Genomic DNA, 18,704 nt, shown 5'->3' on the forward strand with positions numbered 1-18,704 from the left:
TCGTCTCATAAGCAATGTGAGGCACATGATAAGCTTCATTTTAAAGTGCATCATACGATTGTTGCCTAAGGCGTCTCTTACAGTTGTTTTATTAGCTCACCTGGCCCGAAATGTAACCAAATTTGGTCAGAAACATCCGTGGGTGAAGGGGAACAGAGTTTGTATATTTTGGCTCTGACCTCCGCGGGCAGGAGGGACGAGGTCCAATAGTGGAAATAGAGATAAAGCCTTTAAATCGCTACAAGTCCTAGAGTTCTGCATGGAATGTAAGCATATCTGGTCAGAATTATCATAGGGAACGAGAAGAGAGTTTGTATAAATTTTGGCTCTGACCCCGGGGGCAGGAGGGGCGGGGCCCTATAAGGAAAATATGGTAACTCCTTAAAATCACTACTAGTCATAGAGTTCTGCATGGAAGTAACCAAATAGGCCAGAAACATCCTTGGGGAAAGGAGAATTGAATTCAGTTTGTATAATAGAGGTAAAGCCTTTAAATCGCTACTATTCATAGAGTTTTGCATGGAATGTATCCAAATATGGTCAGAAACATCCATGGGAGAAGGGGAGCATAGTTTGTTTTAAATTTTGGCTCTGACGCTCCTGGGGCAGGGGCGGACCCAATAAGGGAAATAGAGGCAAATCCTTTAAATCGCTACTAGTCATAGGGTTGTGTATGGAATGTAACCAAATTTGACCAGGAACATCCTTGAGGGCAGAGGAATAGAGTTTGTATAATTTTTTCGCTGACCCATTGGGCGCAAGAGGGGAAATAGAGGTAAATCCTTTAAATCGCTAATATATAGGACTTCATAAAAGTTCTGTATGCTTCAGATTGTAACCAACTTTGGCCAGGAATATCCTCTGTTGAAGTATAACAGAATTTGTATAAATTTTGGCTCTGACACCCTGGAGCAGAAAGGGTTTTGAATGAGAGGTAAATCTTTAAATTCCTTCGGAAAAGAAACAATGATCTTGTGTTCAGAACATTACTTGACATTTCAATAACCAGGTGAGCGATACAGGCCCTCTGGGCATCTTGTTAATCTAGGTATCGTTTCTGTTCTCAGTGACACCATGCAGATGTTGCACTTTCTTCAGGGTCACCATGAGATTGTTTCGTGTAAATCTCGTGGATTTTTTTCCATCAATGCTTAATAAATGATGTTTGATGGTCATCGTGCAGATGAATCGTCCAACAAGGACTTTTGTTAGGTTATTTTGTCCGTCGTAGTGCGTCGTCCGTCGTGTGTTCGTAAACAATTTACATTTTCGACCTCTTCTCACAAACCGCTGAAGCAATTTCAATGAAATTTTGCACAAACCTAGGGAGCTGTGGGAGGGGCCAAAAGGGATAAAATGACTAAAATTTCAAAAATCTTCTTCTCCACTCACAGATGTGGTAGAATCAAATACTCTTCATAGATAGAAAGGTCAACGCCCTCTACAAAAATTGTGAATTATATGACCCTGGGGTCTCAGGTTTACCCCTATTAAGTTTACTATAGTTTATATACTGAAAACACATTTTGAAGCATTATTTGGTAATTTATGATAGGAAATTAGTCAAATGTTGTCAGAATTATCCATATAAGATGGCCATTGAATCCTATTAACAAATTTTCCATGATTGACCCACAGGGGCCTTAGGGGCGGGGCCAAAAGGGGTCAAATAGGCTAAAACTTCAAAAATCTTCTTCTGAAATTCTGGAACTGGTAGAATCAAATACTCTTCATAGATGGAAAGGTCTTAAGGTCCTTTACAAAAATTGTGAATTATATGACCCTGGGGTCTCATGTTTCCCCCTGGGGAGGGGGTCAAGTCAATTATAGTTTATATAGGAAAACACTATTATGAACGTTATTTGCTTATTTTTCATAGGAAATTAGTCAAACTGGGTGAGAATTATTAGCCTGAGATAATATTTTAACACAATATTCATATTGGTCCTGGCTGACCCACAGGGATCAGAGGGGCGGGGCCAAAATGGGTCAAATAGGCTAAAATTTCAAAAATATTCTGAATTCACAGGTTTGATGGAACCAAATAATCTTCATAGATTAAAAAGTGAAATTTATAAAATCTCTGACACTGACTGACTTCTAGTTTGGTTTTGTTGTTTAACGTTGGCAAAGCAAATTGGAATTTTAAGCATAAGGTTCGGTAACATAATACACTAACTATCAAAATGAAAAGTAAAAAATAAAAATTCTAATACAAAGGTTCAACTTTCGTTCATTCTAATTTGTAAATACTTTTACAGATTTGAACCAACTTTGCAATGCTCTTTCTGTATCTGCACTCAGGTGACCGCCAAGGCCTCTTGTGCCTCTTGTTTAGGATCACAATACAAACGTTTTGTCCACTCAATGTCTATTTAGTGACACAAAATACACTACATGTATATAGATGCTTCGTCCAGTGTTCTAAGACTAGATAGTGACGCTAAGAGACAAACTTCTAATGATAGAACCCGGTATCGGGTGAGTTGGCAATACTGTAGAAGGCGACCTAATCAAAACATACAGATAAAGTAAAGCTTTCTAATGATTACCATTTAGGTTCCGCATATCGTGCACAACATGCAATTATACATATTATTTGTATTTTATGCATTTGAGAAAGGCCTCGCCGGTATTTCATCTTGAAGAACATTTTTTATGTTTGTGGTAAGACGCAACGTTTTAATTACATTTTAACTGTTATTGGTATTTGATGCTTTTGAGAAATACCTCGTCGTTATTGCTTCTTGGGGAATGCAGTGAAGAGAATGGTTAAGGACAAGCTAACTAGGATACTCTTCTATGTACAACACAAAGCTAAACGGATTACTGTGGTTAAAAGTATAGAGCAGACGAGACATCGTCATCAGATTTATTTTCTAGGTCTTTACTAAATCAAATTTCAATTTCTAAACGAGACCAAATGTGAAGTATTAGTAATGCTATAAATATGATCGCGATGGAAGACCTATAGCTTTGAGAACGAATAGAACGCACGTACTTTTATCATATGAATATTTTTTCGGTTATTTCCAATATCTTTAATATCCATGTCTCAATTAAAAACCAGAAGGAAGTCAATTAATCTTCCATGAAATAGTGAAATACTACCCCTATAAAAACAGTTTTCAATTAGAAGATATTATTTTCTTAATGTACATTATATTATAACGAGTGAAATCATATCTAATTAAAGTATTTGTGCTAGTGACCTACTGACACATTATGGAAGGAGACATATGACAACTACACAAATGGGCCATAATCCTTATTAAGTAGGTGAGTTGTCTTTGTTATGCGATAGTTGTCAGGTATGTCCATATCACTGCACTGTCAAGGTTTGACTTTCGACATATCTTGTAGAAGGGAAACCTTTTTCTATTCATGTGCCTGCATTAATAATGCTAGTAGCACCTCAGAACCAGACAGTCTCCTGAGTACGTTATCGATCACGCTGTCGTTTTACTTCGACCATTCAGTGCAGTAGCATTTCTGCTAAAGGGTGGAAATCGTAACATCACACGCAACTAATTAGACTATCCTTGCGAAGATTTGCGGGAACTTTGTGATTACAGATTAATCGACAGATAATATAGAGTATTGTTTTCTTTCACTTTGTTTGCCTGGCGGTACCATTGTGACATAGATGCACCTGAATCTATGATCTAACGCTGATTTTGTCAGTGACATCAATTTCGGGACATGTTCAGAGGATAATATAAAACGGCATAAAATTTTAAATAGCCATGCTCTTTGATAAATTGACACTTGAATGCGATTGAACTTGAAACTTGAAAAGGATACAATCCATTATCGAAATAAAACAGACACTTAAAAGTATGTTGTATGTTTTATTTCATTATTGTATTTACCTCTATTTCATTTGATTGGTTTGGTGAATCAAATGTTTTGAGATAGGTCGTTTGATGATAGAGAAACTTGGTATTTATCTCGACCAATTCTTTTAGATTCTTTGAATATATGACTCATTGATTCTATATAAATTTATATATTTTAATAAAAAAAATAATGACGATCTGTTCTATTAGCGGGGTGTACTCTGTGTTAATAAAATAACAAGTAAGCAAACCATGCATAAATATCATTGCTACGTCAACAATTAGTTGTTCTATAAATAATAGGATTTATATTATTATATGCATTGCGATTTAAAATCAATAAAATTAAACGATATTAAATCGAAACACTTAAGTCTTTTCGTCTTTTTATATCACATATAAAATTGTTTAATGGTATAAATGTCCAGTGTACTTAAATATCACAGAAGGCTTTCACTAAATATAATGTAACTTCGTCTTAGTCTTCAGTATGTCTCCTTGACGTCAACGTTAAAAAAACATATCGTAGTTACATCGCTGACAAAAACTTCTGACCTGAAAAATACAAAATGTCAAAAATAGTAAAAGGCAGTGGTACTTTAAGCGTATGAGGAAGTTTTCTCTCTGAAGGAAATAACATGTTTCTCTTTGAAATATTTAGTTAGAACTCCTCGTCGCCTGATTCCAATTAGACCCCATAAAAATACATTTTGGTTGTTATTTGTTTGATCTGGAAATTGCATTATGAATATGTTTCTATGTGAACTTTTTCATAATTTGTATTTACATTTTAGTGAAAGCTTATGATTCTCAAAAATATTTACGATTAGATACGTCACCATTGCTAATCAAGTGTGTATTTGTGAATCGTTGAATGGATCCTAATTACCTGTCATAGTCTCTGGTTTGATGAAATCATTCATTGCCGTCGTTTGGTAGTTATTACCTAGAAATAAAATCAGGCATAATCGTTAAATGTGAATGCAAACATTTAAAACATATACCACACACCTTGTAATTACTGTTATTATAATGCCCAAAAATTTGAGTTTTTAACAAAATACGTTCAATATTTCTATGTATAATAGTTAATGTAAAAGTTTAGATTTGTGACATCCAATCTCATGAGTACTTAACAAGGCCAAAAGTGAAACATTGTAGGTTAGAAAGAATAGACAATATCATAAGTTTAGTTGCCATTTACTTCTATTCATGGGGACAGCATATAAGGCGTTAGAATTGTACTGTTCACAGACTCTTCCAAGAAAGACGATTTAAAATCATAAACAGCTGTGTGGTACCACACATTTGTCATCGTTTGTTATCTTTTTTGAAATGCCAAAAATATGATGCCCAGTGAGTATTAGTAGTTTGTATCTGTATAATCTTTGAGTAGTTATAATGTTTTATTTCTAAATTTCAACTACAATGTTCATAACGTTTGGTACCCATGTGAAGTGTCAATGGAAGTGATAGCTGTATGATAGAAGTTTATTATCGGATTTTGGTGTGTTTTCTCAGTAAATTCCTGTATGTACTTACGTCCAGAGTTGTCTGTGTGGAAGAGATGCGTTGGTGCGATCTCCTTGCCCACCTTTGTATTCACGTCTCTCATCGCCCTGATTTGAGCATCAGTAAACCTAAATATGTTCCAAAATAGAGAAGTGAATATTATGAGGATAGTGCCATACGTATATTGTTTTTACTATCAATTTCATTTCCATTACGAAACCTGTATTTTCCTTATAGCTTTATCCGACGTTATTCGATGTCTGTATACTTTAAAATTTTATTCATTCTACTTTTTGGAAATTGTTTCATCATGGTTATAATGACACAAAAATTATTGCTACATAGAACTGACCTCCTATTTGGAAGAGGTTTGAAGTCTGCCTTCATCACAGATGTCCTCATCGCGTGTTCTGGCTCAGGACAAGTATACGCCGCACGTGCCATCAAACTTTCATTGTTGGTGACCATTTTTGGATCCGCAGCTTTTAGATCCTGCGTGTTTTCACTAATTGTCAGTGATGTAAACTTAACCGGAGCCACATTCTCAGATTTGCCGGCGGGTTTAAGACCCTGGTCATTCTTCTTTTCACCTAAATATTTTATCTGTGTTTCTGTTGTAAAGTCCATGGGGTTGTAACCCACCACAAAGTGTGTGCTTTTGCCATCGCTGAGCCTTGATTTCGTTTGGTTGTCCTTTTGGAGGCGTCTTCCAGTAGCATGACCTCCCGTCATGAATGTTCCAATGTAATTATTCTATAGTAGAAAATAGATTAATTCCATGTGCTCATTGTATTTGAAATGGAGAGAAAGTAATTAAGATTTGATGATATACAGTGTATCAACATTAACAGAAATAGTTTATCGTACATATGGTTGTGGTGACAAATAGTAAATGGTTTTTCGTTTGCTCTCTACAGTAAATGCATTTGCGAACGACGAGCTTAATATTTCTAAGCATGTTATTTTTATAGAGATTTATCCTCTTCTCTTTTACTTGAATTTAACCCTGGCTTTACTAAGGCCGATTCCTCTTTTGTACTCTTAGCCTTTTGTAAGATATGTAGGGCTACTGATATTGCATAAATGCATAGATTTAGATGCTTTTGAGAATTCCCTAAACCACGTCTTACCTTGGCTTCTGACTGCATCTTGTTGAGCCCTGGGTATGGCAGTGCATCGTCTGTGGTAAGGTAACCATAGCTAACGCCAGCGTCCGCTAGCTGTCCTGCACCCTTGAATCCAGGAGGGGGCCGCTGGTAATCCGTGTGCGCCACTATTACAAAGATGACATTTGAATAAAGCTAATGTGTTTAACAGATGAAGGACGAAAACGAGAGCATCATCATTTTTAAGCTATGCTATAACCTGTTCTATTGAAAATTTTGAACTTCGCCATATTCGAGCACATGTATTTATAGAAGTGATTTTCCATCAACAAGGTCCAATCGCAACCCTGAAAATCAGAGATATTTGTTCACATGTAAGTTTTATTCGCAAACAATCTTCTTTATTTATATTACATCACTATTTAATTGAATCTCTTTTATTTAAAATGCCTTTTCTACGATATTTTTCATGATTTCTACGAGTTTTATTTAGCTGAACAGTTCTTATATCGGTTAATAAGCTCAGCAGAGCGCTCTTGATGAACTTATCATACTCACAAGACCGCTGTCTGTCTTGTTTGTGTCTGTTGAGGTCCCAGCTCATTATAATGTTATCATGATCTCTCATATCCATATTAACCTCCATCAAAGTCTTCCCGTCTTTGTTCTGAAGCACAACCATTAATGTTTTGCTACTTCTACACAACTCGACCTTGATATACCCCAGTTACCTAGCAACTCGTGTACGTTGTACACTTTGACTTCAATTTACGCATAGAGAACTTCGATGTGATTCCTGTAGGGGTGTCTTTATATATACCGATGTATAGATAACATTTATTTACTATTTCAAAACATACATGACAAATCTTCATTATTAACATATAAAAACACAGTTCACCAATAAGAAAAAAGTATACCCTGTATGGCTGAGCAGGCTGATAACTGTAGTCCACTTGGTTACTGGTACTACTTAATGCTGAATACGCGGGATCGTTTTGTAAAATCTGAAACAAAAGATCGAGAAAGAATCTAATTAACATTGAAAAAAAATGATACGCCAGATCACTTCTATCAAATATGTTACAAGAATTGCAGCTTTATGAATATGAATTCAGTCGTAAATCTCCGTGTGGTAGTTAAATGAAAGGACAAATTCTGATGATCTGATGAAAGCCATCAAATTGCAGTAGTCAACTTTTGAAATTGCAAATAGTTTCATTTTCCTTGATAAAATTATCTTTATTTGATAACTTAGAGTTTAAAGTTTCTAATTACATTGCCAGCAGCCTTTGTTGGCGTCTGTTGAGGGGGTCCTCGCTTAGCCATGGCTGCAAGGGCGTAGTCCTTCCCATACATACTGTGTACTGTAGTGGGGTCGTGTCCAAACTGGAAAATCATCAAAACAGATTCGGAAATCATAGCTTTGTTTCCATCTCTTTGTTATCATTATCAAATAACTCCATGCAAATCTAAAATAATTCTTTAATTTCCTTCTGTAGCTTGTGGAAATTATTAATTTCTATAATATCTACCAGGGCGTCATTATCTTTCGAAATAGTGCATCACTATACTGGCTTGTCATTACAGTTTACAGAGCAGCGCTTCGATAATTCTTTGCACGAAAGTGGTTTAAAAAAATTTGTTATTGACGGTCTATGAATCAATCTTACCTTGAAATGGGCGGAGGTCTGGTAGTCTTTGCCATCCGCAGCACCTGGAACCATTGTGCACATATTTCTGGATTATATAGTGTCTGTTTCAAATTTTCGACTTAAAAGGAGTGTGATCATGTAATTTTCAATATATATTTCAAGCACGAGGAAATGCTAGTCCATATTCCTTAGCTGTACAAAATAATGACACCCTGAATTATTTATCACGATATCCCAAGAGAGAGTGTTTTAAATTAAAATCAATAATAACTGAAAATGTAGGTCGAAATGACTATGGATTTACGCTTAACTTATTATGCAATGGATAGAAAATTGTACCAGACTTAAATTGAAACCATGCAATTCATTACGTATCTTACTAGAGCTTTGACGTCATAGAATAATACTAGACTGTTATGATGTCAACACTGGTGATAATAACATTTTTTCATAGTTCAATATATAGTTAGATCTGGTTGTAAGGATTGTTTGCCTCTGGTGGCGATTTATGGGGTAATGTATACAGATATATTCGTTATATCTGCTTCGTCATTATTACCGGACTTGCTGTGAGACATTAGGATTATGACATTATCAAATATTTTAAATGCATTAGGAACCGTGATGTCATAGTCTGACATCTGTGTTTGTCCATAAGACACCTCTCCAATCATGTCCTCTAGAATTGAACCCGTTACCTACAGTCTCCTTCTTTAAAGACGACTAAATTTGAGATTTCGTCTTTCCTATTCTTCCTAAATGATTATGAGTTCCTTTGCAGAGACATGTCATGGTTATAAAAGTTGAAGTTTCGGCTCCTGCTTAGCGGCGCTCAGCGTAAAGGGATAGGGTTGACTGGAGTGCCAGTTTACAGTAAATTGTGACCGGGCGGGGTGTGTTTGTTCTGTGTCCTCCGGCGGCATACTTCAGTGAGATAGCACTATAAAAAACGCAAGGGTTTCACCATTTCACAGAAACACCACACGAACATACTGGAGTTTCTTAAAACACGCCCGCACTGCATTCAATTCAAGACCATCCTTAAATGACTATATTTGTTAATATGACGTTGATTTATTTAACCAATCAACATCTTACAATTAGGCCAGTGACGTCATCACTAAAACAAATTGGACAATGACGTCATACTTTTACAAGGTGTTCAACAAACCTTTAAAGACATCTGGGACGGTAACATCTCTGGCGTACGCTGCTAGGTGACTGGTCCTAGTGTTATCGTCAGCAAGGGCTACTCCCTTTCCGGACTCTGGGATCTCGGCACCACTTGCCTCGGCCTGTTCTCTGGCCTTGCTATCAACGAGATCAGAAGCATAAGAAAATTACCTACCCCGAAAATGTTAAAATGACAGGTAAGCTCTATGATGCAATCATAATTACATAAGTAGTAAATAAATATGTATACTCGTCAAAAGTCTGCTTTATTTGACTTAAAACCACGTGTATTTAAGGTATGGGGTTTAACTGAAAGTATTTAAATTTCCAAGAGATACGGAACTTTGGTTATATATAGTAGCCAATGTACCGGGTTCCGCGAAAACTCCATTGATAATTGGGATAATATGGGAGTAGTTGGCGGTACAAAATTGAGGCGAAACTATATAGTTTTCTAGAAACACGCAAGTACCATGTTTCATAAAAACCATAATCCATTTCGTCAAATGTTGGTAAAGTTTGATTGCAATTTATAATTAGAGGTAAGAAGGCAAAGGTGCAAGGTCCAAATGGCAGGTGTCACCGAAATCAGCCCATGGTTTTGAAAGGGGTAGATGGGAAAAATAAATCGAAACAAACAAAAACAAATTAAAAAGTCTTCATAACTCCTGTAACATGTGCGACGTTTTTGGGATGCACATATGACATATATATTATGTTCAGCGTATACCACCTAACCCATTCAATTTGTTGCAAATGTATAAATAGAAACTATGATAAATTAAAATGAACGCGGAAGCAAACCAAATTAATTATAAATGATCATATACATAATTGATTCACGTTCTCCCATTGATTCTTTTTTTTTATTTGTATTGGAGCAAGAAGTCAATAGTTTATTTGCGAAAACACATTAGCAAGAAGGTGCAAAACAGTTCTAATAGTGGATGATATTTCCAGGAAAAGACCTTTTCCAGACATAAATCTTGTGTCAAATTACTGTCGTGTTCATTAAATTACGCGATGCTTCATCGTTTACCGCATTCTAAAGAAAACAGATATATCAACTTTTTCTGACGATACTCGCTAGTGTGAAACATTCCAGTCCGAACATCTGTACCTAGGGAATTCGAGTGGAGGTTAACGAAAGACACTTTACTGACATAAAAATCGCATTGAATCTACTCCCATGGGTAAGCTTTGTTGGTAATATTGAGGTCAACGTTTGCTGGGATCAATGTTGATAGTCGTCATCTCAACTGTCTACTTACTCAGCAGCTTTGAGGGCACGCGCAGCTGTCTCCGCCGGCGGTAGTGTCCGCGGTCCGAACTCATCGTTCACCGTCGTGTCGTAATTGCCCTCTGTAAAAATACTGGCCGCAATAAGGGACATGACTAGTGACCATATATAGGCATGTAGTCTAGTACTAAGCTACACATGATAATGTTACTTTTAATTGTTTTATGGAGCCCATAAGAGAATATTAAACAACCATTATTCTGTTGTTTTCAAGATATAAGTTGAAATTTAAAAAGATACTAATACAATTAATTCTTTTTCATTTTCATGATAAATAGTTTTCGTTCGTCAATTACCTTGATACTTTAAGACTTTGGCTCTGAATGAAACTCTATGAGTCCCATGGGTAAGGGGATACCTTTGACTTCGTTACTCTATCTACCACACGCGAAAGAAACTATTGGATTTAAATACTATAAACCATTTTATTTTCGTGTATACAATATTTTGCGTTAAGGTTATTTTAAACAAATTATTGGCAAATACGTGAATTTCGCGATTAAGGTACTGACAACCGTGCCTTCATTTTGCGTTTTATACAATTATTCGAGAAACATTTGAATTTGGGTTCGAGAGCAAACCTTTCGCGATATTACGCGAAAATAAAGTAGTTTACATTATGTGTTACATATTGACGTTTTAATAGTAAATCTTACTGATTCCGTTGTAGTCGCCGTATCTAAAGACATGTGATGTCCGGCCTAGGTCCTTCATGGCCTTGCTGACCTGTGCTGTGGCCTGTTCCTCTGGGGAGAAGGCAAGAGTTGGGGCCTTAGCGTTATCACCGATCCCATACACACGCTGGCTCTCACTGAATATGCTGGAGACAGGCAAAGGATTTCGTCAATTAATGTAAGACAAATATACGTACAAAGCTCATGTCAATGAGAATGCCAATGCTTGAAAGGTGAAACGCATACGAAGGACAAATCTGTATGCTAAATATCTAAATTAGGTTTTAGAAAGCTATTGCAGTAAGGTAAATTTCATTTCTAAAAAGGCTAGAAACCAAATCACGTTAACATGAGTTTGTGTTACATTTTTAGCATTCGTCTTTTTTTTCTTATAACAAAACAATAACTGTCATTTTTATTACCATTATGTCATACAAGATTGCATCCGTAGGTATTCTAAGCACAGATATATGTATCGGCAGAGACGCACGGTTGATTGTTCAAATTTCTTTATGGCCATGTAGTTGTACCTGCTGCCTCTATAGCATGATCGTAAAAGGCAACTAAATTTAGAATCTCATCTTTTCTTCCTAATTGACTTTCATCTTTCTCTAATGTCTCCCGTGACATCGCAACACTTTTGACTTTCAGATTAGCACTCATTTCTGTGAGGAAGGCTCTGGGTTCTGTCCCCCTGGTCGAGACACACCAAAATCAATAAATATGGTAGTTTCTGCCCCTGCTATGCGCTCAGTATAAAGGGAATGGGACGACTGGTGTGCCCGTTGTAAGTAAAATGAGACCGAATGGGTGTGCTTGTGCGGTGTCTTCGGTGCTTCAGTAAAATAACACTTTAAAAAGGATATGTGTTCCAATATTGCAAGGAGACACTTCACGAATATACCGATGCCCCCCCCCCAAAAAAAACCAACAACAAACAAACAAAAAACAAACAAACAACAAAAAAACAAACAAACAGGCGTTCACCGACACCGCAACACTTCGCATACATGGAAGCCGTTCTTAAAAGGACGTTAAACCTAATACTAAAAGTAAAAAAAAAATAATAAACTAAAAATAAAGTAACTTTATTCTGCACTACACGTTATGCTACACTTACTGCAACCGTGAGTCTCCGGTGATGATAGATGTGATAAATGACCTGGCATATAAGTGCGTCTATTGGTTAGATGTTATCGTTACATGTATAGGAATTTTTACCTTGGGTTGTCACTGCCGAACATGATATTGGTGCCACGGTGGCGTTTGAACCGTGACTGGTCTATAGGTAGCTGCATCTTGGAGGTGTTAAGTCTAGGGAACATGGCCGATTCTGCTGTTGACTTCTCTAGCTGTAATGTAGGTAATCAACTTCATCATACAATAATGTAGATTTTGTTGTTGTATTTCCCTTTTGGTTGTGTTGACAACGGTTTATACAGACGTCATTATATTCGATATATTTCTTTTTTCAGTAAATCTCATTATTGCAAATAACAATTTCGAAAACTGGATCTATTTATTTCTCTACTTAAGGCTATTTATTGTATGCTGTGAATATTGTGTAATGTTCTATCTTCTAAGAAAAATAGATATTTAATGATTAACTAAAAATGTTCTCATTTGAATCATCGGTTATTTTCATTCAGACAGATTATCGCTTCCTTGTGATGATGGTGATGACCTTATTGATTCACGAAATTTCCAGACACTCCTGAACTCCAATACCAGGTATTTCTAGGGGTTTGAGCTATATTTAGATATAAGAACTTCGATCATTACACTATTGAGATATTATAACTACCAATCCTTGTTGAACTTTCGATACGAGAGGTACAGTACGACGAAAGAGGTTTGTTCCAGATCTGAATCAGTGTGACTGCCATAAATTCGTTCAGCAAAGCAATCATATATATATACTAGAAGTCTGATAATCAGAGGGAAGAACTCTATAGACAATGCCCGCTGTTTAACCCCATTGACCTTTATCAATAAAATTGTTTGAGAATGAAGTATGATAAACTGTCTCTGTTTTGGGCACGATTGGCTTTTGATAAATGGTGATATCGTCATGTTCCTAGATAAAAGCATAGAGTTGACTAATGATGCAAATCCATTTATGTTATAATCAAATCTCAGTCGAAATTTTTAATTGATAACGATTTTAGAATATATCGTATAAATTCTTACTTCCTAGTTTTAAATTAAAATGATTACTAGTAGGTGAAATTATGAAATCTGCTGTAAAGATTAACGTTTACCATGGAAACCTTAAAACAGAAAAAATACAAGGGTTTCAGATAGAAAATATCCAGACGATTTCTAAGCAATGTTGGAAGTTTGTTCCAGTAGACTATATACGCCATTGTCTTTCTTTACTTACCCCAGGGTTGTAGTTAGAAGCATATTCTGAGTCCTCCATTTTTCTGCTGGTCATATATCGTGGCGCCATGTCCTGAAGAACGACAATTTTCTTATTTAAAACAACTTACTGTGAACTTAAATAAAACGAGATAATCATTGTGTTTAACATGACGAAAAGAACAATTAAGTTGTTTCTTTTACAATCAAAAATATCTTAAATATCGTAACTTCGATCTTATACCAAATATTTAGTCAAAATATTACAATTGTCCTTACCGGCCAGTTGATTTCTTTGCTGCCCACGACCATTTCCATCTGAAATACAGGAAAAGAGCAATACATTATTCAGTTTGTTTCAGACTCTAGAAACTATCTTCTACTTTGTGTTGTTACATGTTTATCTTTATAGCTAATCAGTGGCCACTGTCCCTAGGAGGATATATACATACCTGTGTTATACCTGCTGTTTCGATTAATATTTAATCAGTATGTGTTTAGCGCGTTAATTGGACAGTGGTATTGTTTCTTCTGCATCGATTCTTACAATAGTATTATGATATTACATGTCTTAGTCTCGGGAGATTTACCATTTATATTCGGTGGCTTTTTTATCACACACAAACAATGATCAATCTTGTTAATAGTCCGTTATTTTATTGTTGGTGTACATGTGTTGGGATACAGAAAACAAATGAATAGGACGATGAAACCCATTTGATACATTTTCCCCTTCATTTCAAAGGTTTTGTTTTCTTATATATCATAAGGAATTTGCAGCTTATATCACTGAAACTGTTTGTCAAGTATGGGAAAAACGTGTATCCTTCTTAGTGTTCCTAGATATTCAAGGACAAATAAGTGTACAAACAGGAGAACTGGGGAAATGAAAAAAATATATCAAACTTGATGAACAAAGGGTTGTGTATTTTAACACCAAATATCATTCAAATTAGTATGTTCTATTGGTGGGATGATTGGGTTTATTGCCCTATGAACAGCCAGAGTAATTTAAGGACGGCCTCCAATGTATGCACTGTGTTGCATGTCTATTAGTATGTTTGGGAGACTGTGGTATATTCGTGCTGTGTCTCTTTTTAATAGTGAGACTCTTGCCTTTTTTTATAGTGCTATCTCACTGAAACATGCCATCAAAGACTCCAAATTGGACACCCATCCTTTCATAGTATCATAACAACGGGCAGACCAGTCGCCCTTAATGCTAGGCGGTAAGCAAAAGTGAAAAAACAAAAACAAAGAAAGGGGGACTCTTGTTCAAAAGTGATGTGATATTAAAGGAGACGTTACACGAAAAAGAGAAGATAAGATCCCAGATTTAGTCGCCTTTTACGAATCAATACCATAACTCCTCATGAATTGAATATAACACACATTCCAAATGCTAAAGCCGTAGAACAAACAACTTAGCAATTCCTTGTTGGTCATTATGTAGGCTATACAAAATAATTAGCAACAAGTTTATATAGTTATTCCACGAAAAACTAAATGTAAAATAAATGGTCCATGGTTGTAATAAGGAAAGGATAAGTGCGGACACATCTGGATCAGTATTTTGTAGCTTCGTGATACATCGTTACCGATTTACCTTGCTGTAAGGCTTTTCTTTGAAGTCTGCCTTTGTCGTACTATCTTGGTACGTTTTCACATCTACGGTGGCTCCGCTGTCGTTACCCATCTCAAAGTGGTGTGTCAGCTGAAATACCAACAGCAAGTTTGATAAAAACAACTTCTCCAAGTAAACAAATTATTTGTAAGAAAAAATATGTTATTGATATCAAAGCCATTATTGATGGACGTCAATTTGAATTTCATAATATTGATTGCTTTTTAGTAGGTACCACAAATAATTTGTAAAAAGGTCTCTGTCGTCAAGGTGGACATTAGTAATATTGTTAAGTATTGTTTCCGCATGACTGAAAATGATTTTTTTCTATACACATGCCTATAAACAACAATACATTCCCTCGTCCTTACTTAGAAACATAAACCTACTTTGTATTATCTTACTTAGCATTAATCATGTATTTTCATTTAATATCGTAATCCTTATATAGATATCATCATCCTCATCAGCTTATCATCTTCCTATCCTATTCTTTATCATATTCATTTACTATCGTAATCCTTATATAGATCATCATCATTCTCATCAGACATTATCATCTTCCTATCCTATTCTTTATCATATTCATTTACTATCGTAATCCTTATATAGATATCATCATCCTGATCGGTCATTATCATCTTCCTATCCTATTCTTAATCATATTCATTTACTATCGTAATCCTTATATATACCATCATCATTCTCATCAGACATTATCAACTTCCTATTCTTTATCATCATCATTATCATCATCACCTCTATTTTTTCATTTAATATCATAATCTTTATAAATATAATTGTCCGTATTGTTATATAGCTATACCCATCATCATCTTATTCATCATCATCTTGGAAAATTTGGAACGCTTCACAAATTTGTGTGAAAACGAAATGTGATGAACAATTAACAGGTATGAAAATATATTGTTTTACTATCTTACCTGTCCTTTCTGTTCCTGTTTGTTACTCGGGTCGGGGATGGCACCCTAAACATAATCATAATTGTATTATAAAATACACTGTATTAAGCATAACTGTCATAATAACACAGTCTTCGTATATCTTGAATTTAGATACACAACATTTCAGTTTCGTTGATATGGCATTACAGATGCATTTGTTCTTTTTGAGAACGAAAGTCGTGTTGAGAAATCATTTGACATATATTGCAAATTGTTCGGAACATAATTTTTTGAACTACGACCTTGGACTCAGTATTAAAATCAGCACATTTTCCCCGTAGATATCTATGGACGATTCAAGTCACCACTGCACCCAAACAAGAAAGTCTAAGAATGGGATTTGAGATACAGAAGTAAAAATCATAATTGTTCGTGGAAGCTGAAAATTTGTCAAGAAATCTTCAATGGCTTCCACGTTTTGGTAAAGACAAAAGAAGAAGAAATATAAACAAAAATACTGGTATAATTACACTATTTCCCTTTAAACTGAATGATTACCTGGTAGATGCGTTTAACATGATGTGGTTTAGCATATGATATGCAATGTGTAACGGTTCGTTTTCGTTTAAGCAATGTTCATAAAACTGGATCCAGAAAGAAACAAACTGGCAATTATAACGCTACTTAACTTATTTCCCGCATCAGAAAGCACTACACTAGTTAATAAAGGCTCCTTAACTTAGATTACCTCCTTTACTTCTGCAATGCTTTCTAGTGGGAAATGTAAGGAATGTTTGTGAAATCGGGAATTGTGTTGTTTTTGCTTCATTGTCATTTACTCTGTGTTTCACAAACACACACTGAGTTCTTTAAGGGCATACAAACTGTACTTATGTTGTAAGGTCGTTCAACCTAGCCCAAACGTATATATATCTACTACTTGACTCTCTATCGACTTATTTAACAATGCGGACACATATTTTTCATAGATTGGTTTTATTGTCGTGTCTAGACTAATAGAAGCACAATAATACTGCATGGTAACATTTCAGTATATTAACATGGTTATTGTCATATTTGATTAAGCCATTGTCTATCATGTCATTATATACAATAAATATATATCCTGTGTTTCTAGAACCCATAATGAAAGGACAATGACTTGAAGAGTTATTTTGACATTGATGATTACGTCGCTAAGAGTACAAAGAAGACAATGTTGTATTGGATATCAACTCAATATAATATGTACTTTCCTGTACTACAGAAAAATCAGCAGCGCGATCCATGTTAGCATAACCTCCTTGGTGGGCTTTTTGTGTTTCATTATTTTGTGTCACGATGTTTGCTCAGACGTTGTGTGCGATGTTGATTTATACCATTCCAGTGTTTTACGCATTAATGTTTACCTTTCTCCAATTATTACAATTCGTAAAAAAAATGTGCAAATGTTTAGATTTATGACATTGGTTAAAGATCTAAATGTTATGTTTATAGTTTTGGATAATTTGGATTACAATTTTGTGGCAATTTAAGCAGTGTTGAATGGAGTGGAGTTGGGATATCTTTTGCAAATCTGGAAACCATCTCATAGCGCAATGGGGGTCTTCAAATGCATGCCACTCACAGCAACGTTAACGAGTCAAAAACAAAATTGTATAACCACACCAGTACAGGCCGGTCCGTTTTCTAAACACATACATAAAGCTCTATTTTGTCGCTGTAAATTTTACGAAATATTATTGGTTATTGTACTGCACACATTTAGTTATGATGAAAATATACGTTTATATGGATAGATGAATGTTGTTTACTTGGTACTAAAACAGAACCAATGGTCTTATAAGAAAATATTGATTTTACTTACAGAGAAATCCGTGTCGTAACTAGTACCATAATTGACGGCTTTCAGTTTATCATCTGTATAATTATATTCTCCAGGTTTAAGAACACAACTCTTGGACAGTCGACTCCGGATTTCCTCCACCTGGAGGTTCCGAATCGGACCGTAAATACGCCGTTTTCTTTCCTCCGTCGACTCCATGTTTCAAAAATTCAGATAGAAAAATGTCCAGTAAAAGAAATAGCACTTTAAAAACACGCTAATCCTTTGTTGAATGTCTCGTTATAAGACAATGCTAAAAACCGTATATAGATTGTACAACCGTGTACATAATTAATCTGTTAATCTAATCTCATTGTTGAAGGTTGTCCCTGACGACCAGTGGGCCTAATCTCTAGTCCATTTGGCTAAACTGTTAATCCTAGTTAGTTTTCCTTGTCGCGCCAATATATAAAGGGTTTAACACTGAACACACAAGATAAACATGGTGTATAGAATGTACACCTTGAAGCGTTTTAATAACTTTAACAAATACTGTTACGGCCTCTCCATTTTGTTTTATATCTGTGAATTACCTCAAAGTGTTTAAATATACGTACAAAAGACAACTATATCTGATAAAATCGCAAAATATTATTTAACTGGACTACTATACTTTAAATCTTTGTATCGAAATGTGTGACACTTCTAGTTGGAATTTGTTCTTTTATAC

General features: G+C 35.4%; 1 protein-coding gene across 1 annotated transcript; it reads right to left on the reverse strand.

The window, feature by feature from the left end:
* Positions 1-3,837: 3,837 nt before the first annotated feature.
* Positions 3,838-18,331, reverse strand: LOC138318019 (uncharacterized). The gene is made up of 18 exons (XM_069260042.1): positions 18,017-18,331; positions 16,189-16,233; positions 15,227-15,334; positions 13,900-13,938; positions 13,643-13,714; positions 12,481-12,611; positions 11,242-11,405; positions 10,557-10,647; positions 9,284-9,423; positions 8,131-8,174; positions 7,736-7,846; positions 7,378-7,464; positions 7,016-7,124; positions 6,482-6,624; positions 5,704-6,104; positions 5,382-5,479; positions 4,729-4,785; positions 3,838-4,394 (listed from the first exon to the last, which is right to left on the reverse strand). Exons 1-18 carry the CDS (start codon positions 18,191-18,193, stop codon positions 4,369-4,371), a joined length of 2,043 nt encoding a protein of 680 aa, XP_069116143.1. The 5' UTR covers positions 18,194-18,331; the 3' UTR covers positions 3,838-4,368.
* Between the last annotated feature and the right edge of the window lie 373 nt (positions 18,332-18,704).

This window comes from Argopecten irradians, chromosome 3 (genome assembly GCF_041381155.1).
Source record: "Argopecten irradians isolate NY chromosome 3, Ai_NY, whole genome shotgun sequence".
NCBI lineage: Eukaryota > Metazoa > Mollusca > Bivalvia > Pectinida > Pectinidae > Argopecten > Argopecten irradians.